Source organism: Ictalurus punctatus, chromosome 12, assembly GCF_001660625.3.
Source record: "Ictalurus punctatus breed USDA103 chromosome 12, Coco_2.0, whole genome shotgun sequence".
Lineage (NCBI taxonomy): Eukaryota > Metazoa > Chordata > Actinopteri > Siluriformes > Ictaluridae > Ictalurus > Ictalurus punctatus.
Window position 1 is genome coordinate 20,409,057 of NC_030427.2, and position 15,448 is coordinate 20,424,504.

General features: G+C 39.0%; 1 protein-coding gene across 5 annotated transcripts in view; it reads right to left on the reverse strand.

Moving 5' to 3' along the window:
* arhgef1a (Rho guanine nucleotide exchange factor (GEF) 1a) overlaps positions 1–15,448 on the reverse strand; it is an 87,483-nt gene that overhangs the window by 67,313 nt on the left and 4,722 nt on the right. The window contains exons 1-6 of one of the 5 annotated variants that reach the window (XM_047159160.2): positions 12,057–12,210; positions 9,140–9,244; positions 2,646–2,860; positions 2,288–2,462; positions 1,578–1,683; positions 1,206–1,257 (exon numbers count right to left, since the gene is read on the reverse strand). In XM_047159160.2, coding sequence (XP_047015116.1) covers positions 1,206–1,257; positions 1,578–1,683; positions 2,288–2,462; positions 2,646–2,860; positions 9,140–9,175 — 584 coding nt within the window. In that variant the 5' untranslated portion in view covers positions 9,176–9,244; positions 12,057–12,210. Of the gene's footprint in view, positions 1–1,205; positions 1,258–1,577; positions 1,684–2,287; positions 2,463–2,645; positions 2,861–9,139; positions 9,245–12,056; positions 12,211–15,448 lie in introns of those variants that run through there. The other 4 variants (XM_017481349.3, XM_017481350.3, XM_017481352.3 and 1 more) reach the window with 4 other exon arrangements.

Sequence of the window (15,448 nt, forward strand, 5' to 3'; positions counted from 1 at the left end):
CCCAGCAGCTATATTGGAAAAAAAAATTAAGTGGTAGTGCTCCTCCTGCTACTATTAACTCTACTCCTACTATTCCTCCTACTAAGAATCCCTTTACTACTACTACCAGTCCATTACTCCTACTATTCCTACTCCTACTGCTCCTCCACCTCCTCCTACTACAGCAGTTCCCAAACTAGGGCTCGCAACTCCACACGGGCTTGCTTAATGTATAAACGTAGTCGTAAAAGAAACTCACAATCTCCTCTTTTTTTTTTTTTTCATTTGTTTTACAAATTGATACGAAGACGGATTTTGTGTGCTGCTATTTTAAAATGTTACTTGGCATAGCATTCAAATGTTACACATATTAAATTAAATGTTCATGCTCTACTTTTTCACTATCTTGACACGCTGCACTAGAGTAGGAGTTCAAGAATAAAAATACACAAATTTCTCTGTCCATCAACCTCTGCTAGTTTCATGATAAGATCAAGTGACTCTGAGTCAGTGGAACAACAGAAAATGAATAAAAATAGCTAGTGAATATGGATTTACCATGAAGCTAAAAAGAAACAAAACACTGAAATACTGAGTATATATAATTGTGTGTATTAATAATGATGGTCTGCTTTACGAGGTTTATATATATATATATATATATATATAGGTCAAGGCTTGGGGTCGCAGTACATTCCACTATTACTGTACTATTCCTCCTCTTACTACTAATATTACTACCTCTACTCCGCCTACTAATACTACTATCTCTATCCGCCTACTAATACTACTACCTCTACTCCGCCTACTAATACTACTATCTCTACTCCGCCTACTAATACTACTACTAATACTACTACCTCTACTCCGCCTACTAATACTACTACCTCTAATCCATAAAAATAATATTTTTGTCTCATTTGCTTAATTGGGATCTTGCTCTCTACTTTTAGAAAATTTGAACATGTTTTAGTTCATATTTATGCAGAAATATAGAACATTCTCAAATTTTCACAAACTTTCAACCACCACCGTACTACTACCTCTAATGCGTCTTCTAACACTACTACCTCTACTTTTCCTACTAATACTACTATCTCTACTTTTTGAAAATAAAAAGTTACATTTTTAATACTAAAATTTAACTAATACTAATATTTAACTTGGGAAGATAACTAACATGAATGGTAATATAAATAAAGCTTTTCAAAACTCAGTTTACAAACCTTTGAGTTGAACCTCCACCTTGGTAGTACAGGGAATTTTCTGCATTATTATCTGGGAACAAAATAAATGTATTGTGTATTATAGAAAATGGACTCAGAGTTTCAAAATTACTGTGAATTTTGCATCTTCCCTTTTTACCAGTCTCACTTTAACAAGCATCATTTGAAAAACAAAAGCTAGGCACATTTGTCGGCTCTCAGCTTGACACAGAAAGCATCTGGTTCCACAGATAGTTGAAAGGACCTTTTGGGAGTGATGAAATGCTTGTGGGAAATGTTCGAAAGGTCAAAATGCAGTTCACCAGAAGAGAAAAAAAGGATCTGTTATAGAGCTTACACACACACAGAAACACACACACACTGTTTCCTTACCATAGCAATATGAGCGAGGCCGAGGAGCAGAAGCTTTGGCAGTGCGTCTCACCACACAGAGGCTTGGAGCTGAGACGCTGCAGCTATACATCTGACTTGCCTGTTCCTAAATTTACAGTGCATGTTATTAACATTATACCACAGCAGCAGTGAATTCTGAAATCTGATTGGTGATTCATTTTCACAATTTCCACAAGACACGGTACAGGTTTATATTAATCTGCTCGTTGTAATCAATTTTCATTTCTGTAGTGACAGTTAATTCACAGGGACTAGTACGCCTAATAATAAATGGATTGAAAATGATGTGTTGTTATGGCAAAACTATAAAATGGATAAAAAGTGTTATTCTTATCATTTAAAAAAATATATAATTACTACTTGGTAAACTGCTGTGGTATAAGAGGAAAAGGGATCATTTCAGGATGATTTAATAATAATTCATTCAATTTATTCTTCTCAAATGCATCATTCTGTGACTATTAAATGTAGCTACTAATAGAATAATGGCTAAAATAACAACTAATTAAATCCTTAAACCAGGGATTCACAGACATTTTGGGCAATCTCTTTCCGCTGTCACATCCAGCTGACCTTAGTTTTGGGAATCCCTGCTTGAACTACTATTCTGTTGTGTACAGTGACTTTGGCCTTTGTGTCTCTGATCAAAAGACTAGAGTGTAATCAGCGTACAGCATTCACATACACACCTCCAGTGTTGAGCACAGCTGTGATTGTGTCTCAATCCCAGCTTCCTCCTCAGTAAGAGAGGACAAAGAGCCCTCACAAGTGACGGACCTGCGCGTGTCTCGAGCTCTGTGGCAGCCCAGAGCACCACCCAGTACCAATGCCATCTCCTCCATGTCCAGATCTTCCAAACTGACACTGGCAGTACAAGAGAACAGAGAGAGAGAGAGAGAGATTATGGATGATACAGTAGATATAAGCTCTTGAATACAGCAAGTAAAGAGGCAATCCTGTCAACATCAATCCAATCAACACAGACACCAACACAGCTGAATACTAAAAGTACACACTTACACATAATGTATGTGAGTGTGTGTGTACCTGCGTGTGTCGCTGGCTGGGTTTCCCTGCAAGGCTGCCCCCGGCTCCCAGCTGTGCCTCCTCCAGGCATCGAGGTGGGCAAGGTGGCGTGTGGCAGGAGAGCGAAAGGTCACGACCCCTGTCCTCGCTGGAGAGATGGGTGGAGAGGGGAGAGGAGCAGAAGGAGCAGGAGAGCAGCCGTGGGGATGAGGCGAGGAAAGAGGAGTGTTTGACATCTAGACAGAGACAGAGGAACAGAAAACTATAAATTAACAATTACATTCTATAAGGTTCAACATAGCCCATTTTACACCTTTTCTAAAGTGGAATGATACTATAAATGATTTTTATTAGTAATGTGGCAACTCGTGAATAGAGGTGGGTAGAGCATTCAAACACTACTCAAGTAAAAAGTATAGTTTCTGTAATAAAATATTCGCTCAAGTACACATAAAAATAAACATTCAAATAAGTTCTTTAAGAGCAAGACAGTTTCAAGTGAAAATACTACAAGTAACAAAAAAAATTGAAGATACTCGAAATGATGAAGTTCAATGTGAATGAATAAAGACAATAGTAACTCCAATTCTTGGTAATTAACCCTTTCTCACAGTGCACTGGTGCCAGAGGAATGTAAATGTACTTATCAGACATTTTCAATTAGTATGAACAAATAAATTATATTACTGCAATTCAGGTATAAGATTAGTCAGGACACTGTTGGGTTTCTGTGTGTAGAGCATCGTGAGTCTGTGTTTAGCTGCTGGTGAGCAGGGCGATGGGACAGTTGAGGAGTGTGAGCCCCCTGCTGGGCAAAAAAGTCCCACGTCTCCACAACAGCACTGGTGCAGAGATAAAACGCACAGCGCCGCTAAAGCTTTTTTGTTAGTAAAACACTGTATACAACTGCCACAATAAAACTATAACATTTAAACCAAGTAGGCTAGGGGGAAAAAAGAAATACCCTGAGTGTCTACTTTCATATCAGCCATTAACCACTACAGTGGACTGTGACATCACAAAGAAATTCAATACTGAACATGGGCACCCCCAAAACAGATGGAAACTCCATTTTTTGGCCTCTGATTAAAAAAAAGAGTTAAAGCTACAGTGCATAGGATTTTCTGTTAAACATATATATATTTTTTAAAAACAATTATTGAGACAGGAACGTCTTGACTCCAACCTTAATCTCATTTGTGTGTGTGTGTGTGTGTGTGTGTGTGTGTGTGTCCTTCTTGTCTCCAGGTCTGAGTGTTTTATGCTTCTTGTTATGACAATAACATGTTATGTTAATATACAGTACCGTGAAAAAGAATTTGCTGATTTGCTGATCTGATTTCTTCTGTTTTAGTGTATATCTCATACTAAATTGTTTTAGATCTTCAAACAAAAAGTAAACACACAATATAGTTATTATTATTATTATTATTATTATTACTATTTTATTGATGCAAAAAATTTATCCAACACCTATCACCCATGTGAAAAACTAATTGCCCCTTAGACTTAAAATCCGATTCTGTCACCGTTAGCAGCAATAACTGCAACCAAATGCTTCCGATAACAGGAGATCAGTCTTTCACAGCGCTGTGGTGGAATTTTGGCCCACTCTTCTCAGCAGAGATGCTTTAGTTCACCAAATTGGAGGGTTTTCAAGCATGAACTGCCTGTTTAAGGTTCTGCCACAGCATCTCAATTGGTTAAAGTCAGGACTTTGATTAGGTCACTCCAAAACTTTAATTTGGCTTTTTTAACTATTCAAAAATCCTTTAAGATTTTCTGGTAGAGAGCAGAATTCATGTTTCCAAAGCATAGCATCCCCACACCATCACACTTCCAACACCATGCTTGACCGTAGGTATGATATTCTTTTTGTGAAATTCTGTGTTTGGTTTATGCCAGCTGTAACAGGACCCATGTCTTCCAAACAGTTCCACTTTCAACTCATCAATCCACAGAACATTCTCCCAAAAGGTTTGAGGATCATCAAGGTGTGTTTTGGCAAAATTCAGACGAGCTTTAATGTTCTTCTGGGTTAGCAGTGGTTTTCACCTCGCCAATCTTCCTCGGATGCCATTTATGCCCAGTGTCTTTCTGATAGTGGAGTCATGAACAGTGACCTTTATTGATGTAACAGAGGCCTGTAGGTTCTTTGATGTTGTCCTTGGCTCTTTTGTGACTTCCTGGATGAGTCGTTGCTGTGCTCCTGGAGGAATTTTGGAAGGTCAGCCACTTCTGGGAAGGTTCACTACTGTGATGAGTTTTTCCATTTGGAGATAATGGCTGTCACTGTGGTCCTTTGGAATCTCAGAGCCTTTGAAGTAGCTTTGCAACCCTTCCCAAACTGATGTATTTCAATCACCTTCTTCCTCATCATTTCTGGAATTTCTTTAAGTTTTGGCATAGTGTGTTACTGGGTAAGACTTTTTAACCAACTTCATGCTGTTGAAAAAGTTCTATTTAAGTGATGATTTGATTGAACAGGGTTTGCAGTAATCAGGCCTGGTTGTGTCTAGTCCAGCTGAACCCCATTATGAATGTAGTTTCATAGATTTAGGGAATTAGTAACTACGGGGGCAAATACATTTTCACACAGGCCCAGTTGGTATTGGATAAAAAAAATTCAATAAATAACATTATCATTTAAAAACTGTATATTGTGTTTACACAGGTTGCCTTTGTTTTATCTTTGACTTTGCTTTAATTTATGAAACAATTTAGTATGAGATAAACAAAAAAACAGAAGGAATAAGGATAGGGCAAATACTTTTTCACAGCACTGTAATGTTGAAGGGTTTACATACTGTATATCTTTAATAACTCTAATTACCTATGTAATGACCCTCACAATGTATAATGATAACCAATACTGGATCAACCGTAATAAAAAAATGTTGAGATTTTGCACTCGCATCCTGACTCCCACAAATGCATGTTACAGAAGAAAGGAAGGTTTACACTAGCTCAACAAAACGTAAACCCCATGATGAGTAATGATGAGTAATAATCAAGATCAAGAGTCTTCCAGCGTGCAAAAAGTTGTGCCACAGAAGGAAACTGCAAGAAGTGTTTGCATCCCCAAATGGGTTTTCAGTAAGTCATCCTCTCTCTCTCTCTCTCTCTCTCTCTCTCACTCTCTCGCACTATCATTCAACTCCATAGCCTTTCCACAGTCGTGTCTTCCAAATAACAGTCATGTCCTCTGAATCTCTGACTCACATATGACAGCACTGAATATTCCCCTGATGAACTCATACAATGCCAATTATACTTCAGTTCTCTTTCCAAACCCAAGCCAGACAAGTCTGAAGGAGACAAATTCATGCTATGACATTTGACAAAAGGTGCTTGTTCATCCATGGAAACCCAAGAGGGCTACCACAACAGAGATCTCCAACCTCCTGAAACAAGTGCTCCCTTTACTTAGCAAGACGCCTCCACAAGAAATCTTGGGTGCAGGTGGTGGCTGAATATATAGTATCCAAAACTATTATGGATGGTCAGTAGAGCCCAGGCTTCTATAGTGAAAAGAAGACAGGATGAAGAGAGCAAACATAAACCTCTGCTCTCCCATTTGAGACCCCTCCAATTCAACGTAAGGTCTGCACCGAAGACAATGTTAAGGACGTTGTCGCTCTGCCTTCAATGACATTGTTGAGGATGGTACTAAAGATGTCGCTCTTCCTGGTGTGAAGGATGTAATCACGCCACTACCATCACTGTCTAGGCCGCTACCGCTGAGGCCAAAGCCATCACACCACTGCCTGCTGTCACCGAGGATGTCATGCCAACAGCCTATGGGGAAAAGCTCTGGCTTTTCTCAGAAGCAAGGGAAGAGGTTGTTCTCAAACTCCCAAACAACTACAAACTACATTAAGCAGCTGGCAACCTGGTCTCCTGACTCTCCATACACTTGTGCCGGTCAGTCTGACTTGCTGGTTGTCTGAACCTCTGAAAACCTCTGAGCCCTGACCAGCCTAACTACAGTATAATTTTCCACAGCCCGTTCCATCAGAAACTAGAACTTGTCAATTGTCTTTTCCTTGGTTTGTGTGCTTCTGTTCCTGTTTCTAATGACTGTATGGATTTTAATAGTCAAATGTATCCAGTATTGCTTCACCAGGGACAACCATATGTCTTCAGCCATTCTTCTAAAGACATTACATCCAGGGGTCTAGGACATTATCACTATCATGAGTTGTGCTTTCATGGTTTCCCCCTTACACATTGTAGTTCCCAAGGAAACAAACGCTAAGTGACTATGTCTAGGTTTTCTCTTTTGGTCCTGTCTCTGCCCCCCTTTAAGCTTAGTTTCTTGTTTCCTAGTTTGAGTTTCAGTGTTCTATGCTTCATGTAACAACCCTAGCCTGTGCTAATGTTTAAGGTATTGACTGCCAGTGATAACAAATGCTGGATCAGCCATAATAAACATTTTGAGATTTCGCATGTGCGCCTTGCTTCAGACATTTACTCATTACAGAAACCAGCTGGCTGCTCTGCTGTATTTGTCGTATATTTTATTTGTACTCAACCATTAAATTATAAAGACCTTCTTGTGAGCCTTACACACACACATGCCATCAGGTTCCTAAACATGCATCTGGTTTTCTGTGTGTTTATTCCCTTAAAACATGGTAGGAGATGCAGGAGGGGTGGAGAACATTTTTATTTTGGCACTGCTCCAACACACTGTGGTCTTTTTACACAGGGCACCTGTACCATGCAGAGTATGGTTGATATGTGTCATGGTCCAGGCCAAGGCTCCTGTTTGATTCCCAATGTTTTTCTATTTTCCCCTGTTCCTCGTGTCTCCAGTGTTGTCTCTCCTTCTCTTTCAGTTGTGTGTGTGCCTGGGCGTGGTGCTCTACTTTGTGCCTCTCCCTGATTGAATCATTGAATGTACTTGCTCGTCATCTGTTCATCAATCTGCAGCACAGAAAAACCCCTGGTTCGCCTGTCACTAGGTGGAGATTGTTTGGCTACCACCGCAGTAGCAATGATAAGGCTTCTTTTACGGTAATGCGCAGCTCTTTGTTTCCTGGTGTCTATTCCTTGGGTAACCTTGCTTTTCCCCTGTGCCCCGGTGCCACGTCTCACACTTCCTGCCTGCCTGCCTGCACTCTGCTATGCCCAGGCCTGCTTGGCCTTCCCTGTAGCTCACAGAAAGGGTGTTCAACTCTCATGCCACCGACCTGAACATAGGCATGGTTCCTAGTTAACACCACCACAAACACTACACTACAAAATATGTCCAGTGCTCTGGCATTGGTTAAAATACAAACATGGGGCCTTGTTTACCAAGATAGATTCACACAGATTTACGCTTAAATCGTTTGTAAGAGCGTTTACTGTGGAAGTATTTTGCGATAATTTTCAAAAGTAACTGCAAATTGCAAATTGTGGACGCATAAATGCGATGACATGATGCAAATGCAAATCGTGTATTACTGTTTGCATTCTCGCCTATAAGAAGGTACAGTGTCTGCCAAATGGATTTCACAGAAACTCAAAGTCCATTTGCAATTGCATTTCCTATGCTTTACGAGTTATGACCCTGTCATATCGAAATAGCAATAGCAATTACCCCGTTTTCTATTTTACTTCCTCTGGGTCGCGTACGGAGCCTGCCAAAATTCAAACGGAGCTGCAAATGGCAAAAAGAAGGCCCGTTGTGAAACTATCACTGGGAGTAACAAACCTTACATGAACATATACAGTGGTACATGTTTCTAATGATCTGATGGTCAGTACAGACAATTGCACTTTACAAAGCCAGTGCAAGAACGCAAATGAATGCTGTAGTAAAATATTTATTATCCTGTTAATGACTGATGTGCATATACTCTATAAGGCCAAAGGTTTGAACATTGGAAGCACAGAGTTGTATAGAAAGTCTCTGTATGCTGTAGAATTACGACTTCCCTTCACTGGAACTAAGAGGCCCAAACCTGTTCCAGCATGACAATGCTCAGGTACACAAAGCGAGCACCATGAAGATATGGTTTGAGAAGACTGAAGTGGAAGAATTCGAGTGTCCTGCACAGAGATCTGACCTCAACCCCACTGAACACCTTCTCACCCGAAATCAGTGCCTGACCACACTAATACTCTTGTAGCTGAATGAACACATATCCCCACGCTCCAAAATCTAGTGGAAATCCTTCCCAGAAGAGTGGAGCTTATTATAACAGCAAAGAGGGGAATAAATCTGGAATGGGATGTTCAACAAGCACACATGGGTGTGATGGTCAGGGGTGCACAAACTGTATATTGGATAGTATACAGTTGTATTATTATCAAATCAAAATAAATAATTCAAACTGTTATTACCATTAAGTAATAAATTAGTGAACAGAACATGAACACTATTCATGAGCAATGAAACTTAAGAGCTACAATGAGGCCATGCAACAGGACTGGGACTCACACACTCTCTCTCTCTCTCTCACACACACACACACACACACACACACACACACACACACACACACACACACACACACACTTCATACCGTGTCTTTCAGGTGGGGCTGCTCTTCAGGACCCATTAGACAGCGTCTTCTGAGCTCCTCCTACAGCTCCCACACTGATGTGACCATTCCACTAGCTCTTGCTCCCTGCAGGTTAATAAAATATTGAATTGAAATCCCAGTCAGTTCTTCCTGCAATGGCTTCCTCGAGTCTTAAATAAAATACACAGCTGATTTTTTATGCCAGTGATAACCTGAAACCTAATTTCAACTCAGTGCTATTTTAAAGGTTTCCTTATCAAAAGGCAGCCATAAACCCCTTCTTAACATAGCCTGAGTGACAAATAAGCGCACTTGAGCATTTCTATCCATAATCAACCAATCATCTTTCTTTTCGAAGATCCTACAGTAATCATAAGATCAGGTCAACTGTTTGCACTCTTTGTTGTGTCAATACAGAAGTGTCTGAGAATCATTAAATACATAGAGCTGTCATACGCTAGCATGCTGTCACAGTTGAACACGATGGATCATGCCGTTAGAGCAAATGAATCAATGGCAAGATGGTGTCATGCCTCACCACCCTGAAGCTGACTCTTTTCCGATGACAGCACGTCCCAAAGTTTTATTCCTCTTTTAACACTGCAGTTCTCCAATGATTGTTACTTTTTAATCGTTAAAGAACTGCAGGTCATATGTATTACCCATTTATTGTTACACTTACTACTGTAAAACAATTTAATTCCTGTTATCATTTGTGTCATAGCTATAAACAGTCACTCACCAGCCTCACTCACTATCTCTCTCTGTTGACGTTATTAAAACAACAACAACAAAAAAACCCCAGTTTATCATGTTAACAAGAAGTGGCAAGGTGCAAAGTCTTCTGTCCTGAAGACTCTAACATGTCAGGACACTGAAGACACTGAAGAAATGCTAAATAAACATCTGCTTACTCATCAAGAGAGCTTCAGCATATCAACAATGACACGTTTTCAAAACGTGCGATTTAATGTACAGATGGAAATGTAAGCGGTGCTTTTTGACCAGTTGGATTTGAGAATTCAACAGCGCTGGGAATAAAATGATAAAATGATTTATCCTAATAGCAGGTCTTTATTTCTCACAGTCCTTGTTTCATTATCAGTCCCTCCAGGATTTTGCGATCAAAGAAATTTATGAAAAAATCAAGCAAACTCTGCAATATTCTGAGGAGCTTGCCATTTATTTATTTTTTTTTGCAATGTTACCACGGAATTTCCGCAGATTTGGGCCAAGATGTGTCATGTGACGTCATCGCGACGCGAATTCAGCCAAAGTCCTCTTTGATTCACGAGCGTTGACCATGAGTACAGCTAAAGGGTCTCATTTACCAACAAAAATCACTGCGAAAGACCGTCCAAAACAATTCCGTGCAATTGCAAGTTAGCTAATTCAAAGAGATTTCCGCAAAAAAAAGCACAAAAAGCTCTGCATGTTGCGTCGCAAATTTTGAAAAAAGCCACAGCAAAATCAAGCATTTTTCAGCCCATACAGGATTTCGCTGTGCTCTTTTTGTGATTATTGCGGCCAAATTTTTTTGAATTGGCAAAAATTCAATTGCATGAAATAGTTTTGCGTGCTCTTTCGCAATGATGTTTGTTGGTAAACGAGACCTTTTAGCTGTACTCGTGTAAATCTGCTGTAATTTTGAACAATTGAAAGCTCCTCCGAATATTGTAGAGTTTGTGTGATTTTGCGTTCATTTCCGCGATTGCAACATCACGAAATCCTGGAGGGACAGATTTTTTGCCGCAACAATCGCAAAAAAAAAAATCTCAGAGAAATCCTGTACGGACTGCATAGTGTACAGACTTCATTATTATTAATAATAATAATAATAATAATAATAATAATAATAATATGCTTGAAGATATGAATGCGTGATTAATAAGTGGATTGGTTAGAGTATTATAGTGGTAAACTTGATTTAAAAGCCATTATGAAATCCCTCTAAAAAATGCTTGGCAGCCTCAAGACACAATCCAGTGTGATATTATGCTACGAGCTCACAACTAAATATGAATTTTATTGAATCAGACTGATTACATTTTAGACCTTAAAGGTACTTTTTAATGTAAACACCGAAACCAACAAAGATAAACAAACCACAAACGTACATAAGCTCGTTCTCCTCATGTCCGTTGCTATCATATAAAAGTCAAAATAAACTCATTTGTCCTTTCCATGTGCCACATATCATCAACATACGTCCTGTATACATCCATTCAGCACAACGCTTCCCCTCCCCACCACACACACGTGTGTATATATATATATATATATATATATATATATATATATATATAGCTGCATCAAAGCTATTATTTGAAGAGTAGTGCAGTAATAAGCATGTGAGTATGGACACGTGTGCATGCAAACTTGCAAAAAGCACACCACTTAATCAGTCAGCAAACACACCGGTGATAAACCTGTTATTACACCCCCCCACCCCACCCCCCACACACGCCTAGAGAGAGAATACAGATAGAGGAAAAAGTAGAGATAAAGGCACAAAAGGAGTGCTATAGATTACAAAAGCTTCCCAACAAACCAAAACTACAATCTGAGCCCAAAATTGATTTTTAGTTCTCATTAACAATTGAAATCTTTGAGTAACGTTTACTGTGAAATATAAATCAATTTGCTTTAATCAAGATTTGTTAGGTTTAATACTTAAATGCTTAAATCAATCATTCAGCTAATCAGTTAAGTGGAACAATATAAAGTCAAACATTCTCTTTTACATGAGTTGCGTAATCAAATAAAAAACGGACACTGATAATCCGAAATGGCGTAAAACACGGGTTTGGGCCTCAAACATTTGAAGTGAAATCAAACTTATATCTGCATAACTGTGTTGTTACATCTAAATCCTGTCTAAATACTACAGTATGTCATGATAATGTAATCATGTTACCTCACTGTGAAGGCAGCCAGCATGCTTCTCCTCTCAACACGCCCAAACTCTTCCTCACACACTCACTATCCTTAACCCTAACTCTCCCTGCCTCTCTCTCTCTCTCTCTCTCTCTCTTCACCTCTTTCCCCCTCCTGCTTTTCTTTTACTCCCTCCCAAAATCCAAAAAACCCTCTCCTCATTCCTTCCTGAAACATTTGCTCTGTCTTCCTTTCCTGTGCTTCCTGTGTCTCTCTCTCTGTATGTCCCTCCCTCTGAAAATTCCTAAAATCTCAGATGAGTTCCAAACAAAAAAGCTCAGATTTCCACCCAGTATCTGTTCTACAGCGACGGAAACAAAACAGGTCCTGCGTCTGTATGTTAAACACGGCCTCGGCCTTACTCTAAAACTGCTGTTCTACATTAATGTATCAAGATAGGGCAAAAGAAAACAACTTACCAAGCTGCTTCCCTTTCTTTAACTACTTATTCCTGTTTTTTCCTCCTCCTTTCTTAAGGCTTTCCCTCCCTTCATTCACAATCCATCCATCATAATTCTGACCTAACACGTACTCCACTGTCCCTCTCCCAAAGTGCAAACACTCAATGGAGGCGATGATGTGTCACAGCAAAGTGTAAGACGTGCGTGTGTGTGTGTGTGTGTTCCGGGTCAGTGAAGCCTGCAGGTGCATCATGAGGACATTAAAGCTTGATTCATGACTCAAGCTACTCTCGTCTCCTTAGAAACCAGATTAGCATGAAAAAAAAGAAAAACCAGAGTCGGATGAATATGTTCTTAATGAAGGCTTCATGTTTAACTGCAGCTCACAAACCCGGGACTCATTTCACACTCTTTTTTTTTTTTTTACCAGCAAGTAAATTTGAGCAGGCAGAGAGAAAAATCTGAATTTTACCACAAAGACCTTGGTGTATGTCAGTGGATGTGATTTTTCTTCGGCCAAGCAACAGTAAAAAAACAAAAAACAACAACAACAACAAAAAACACTCAAGTAAAAGTTGTAACCGCTACCTAATTCACTTAATTAATAGCTCCTCAATTTTCTTTACCAACCAGACAATAGCCCCGCCCACTTGCTTTCTATTGGCTCACAAATCTGAGGCCAATGAATACACAAGTCAAAATGTTTACAACAAGTTAGCATGATGCAAAACTAACCATCTTTCACGTCCCACATCCTTTCCCCTTCTCTATGTTGCCTTTTCCTCTGGGTGAATTATATTCGCACTGGGTCTGACTGCTGCATTAGCATAAAAAGCCAAGAGCTGAAAATTAGAAAAACATCACCTGGACTGTTTCAAATCTTCAACTATCCTGCACCTGCAGTAGCTTCAGATTCCTGACCCCGATGTGATCTTCAGCTGTTTTCAAGTTTTGATGTGTTGTGTGTTTGTGTTTGGAGATGCTTTCTTTTCTGCTCACCGCGGTTGTAAAGAGTGCTTATTTGAACTACTGTAGCCTTCCAAACCAGTCTGGTCATTCTCCTCTGACCCTCTCTCATCAACATAGAACAGAACTGATGCTCACTGGATGTTTTTTTCCCCCTGAACCATTCTGTATAAACTCTATACACTGTTATGTGTGAAAATCCCAGGAGATCAGCAGTTTCTGGAAAAACTCAAACCAGCCCAAAAACCATTCCACAGCCAAACGTCACTGAGATCACACCATTCTAATGTTTGATATGAACATTATCTGAAGCTCTTGACATGCATGGTTGAAAGATCTGTGGGTAATAAACAAGCATTTAGCAAGCTATTAAACAGTCCCTCCGGGATTTTGTGATCGCAGAAATTAACGCAAAACCAAGGAAACGCTGCAATATTTGGAAGAGCACAAGACATGTCATGTGACGTCAGCACAACACTCATTCAGCCAAAGCCCTCAGTGATTCACATGCGTCGAACATGAGTACAGTAAAAAGTCCCTTTTATGAACAAACATCACTGCAAAAGACAAAACAATTCGGTGGAATTGCAATTTCACCAATTCAACTCATTTTCCACAAAAAATTTGGTAGAAAGCCGCAGCAAAATCACACACAAAAAAATCTGTGAATTCCTGTACGGACTACTCAGCACGGACCCCGCTGAGTGTATACGTCAATCTGTAACTTACGTATAACTCTACAGCATCTTTGGAGAAGTAAAATCTTTGGTGGGAAGCCTGTTTAAACTACATATGAGTTTATAGTCTTGTAGCATATTTGAGGGTCACTATATATGTGTATATATATATATATATATATATATATATATATATATATATATATATATACACCCTACCAGTCAAAAAGTTTACACACAATCATTCTTTATCATTTTTTCCCACACATTTTAGAATAATAATAAAGTCATCAAAACTCTGGAATAACATAAATGGGAACTATGGGAATTGTGCTGTGATAAAAAAAAAAATCATAAAATAATTGAGTATTTTATCATCGTCAAAGTAGACACCCTTCTTGCCTAGAATTTCCAGAAATGTATTCTCGGCATTTTCTCAGCTGATTTCTTGAGGAATGACCCTGAGATTTTTAAACCGTATTATAGGAGCTCCCACCTACACTGGACACTTACTGGATGCTTTTCGGAATATTTCGCTCCAAGTCGTCCGTCTAAAAAAATATGTTTTTGTAAATAAAATGTTAGTTTTCTAATGAAAGAAATGAATATGTTGGCACAATTATATTTTTGTCTACAACACAGATTTCAAACATTTAATCATACACCTTCAGATCAAAAGGTTTTTAAGCTCATGAGAAACATTTCAGACAAGTTTCTACAAATTTTTGCATATATATATATATATATATATATATATATATATATATATATATATATATGTATACATATATATATATATATGTGTGTGTGTGTGTGTATATATATATATATGTATATATATATATATATAAGCATAACAGGATTTAACAGTATAACCTTAACACTACACTGTACTACACTATTGTATAACATAACTATATTTATTACAGTGTATCCTCATGACGATATCCAATCACACCACTACTGCAGGCGCTTGGTATAAATACAAATAGCTATAAACTATAGGCTGAAGGCAGTTGTGCTTTGCGGTAAACCTCTCTACAGTTAAGATCTCTGTATTCTCGGGTCTATTAGTGTTTCCTTTGTTCTGATGAACAAATAAAACTGAAAGATAGTGAAAGAAAGTCTAGGAAAACTCACCACTCATCTTCCTGCCCCTAGACCCTCCTGGCTTGTGCTGTGGTGTTTTTTTGTTTTTTTTTGGCTTTCTTCACCTCTGCTACAGTCTGTCCATCCCCCGGTCACCTCCTCTGCCATCACTCACTCCATGACCGTGAACGCACCCTCCCCCGTTCCTCTTTTGTCTCTTTCTCTCTCTGCATACTTCT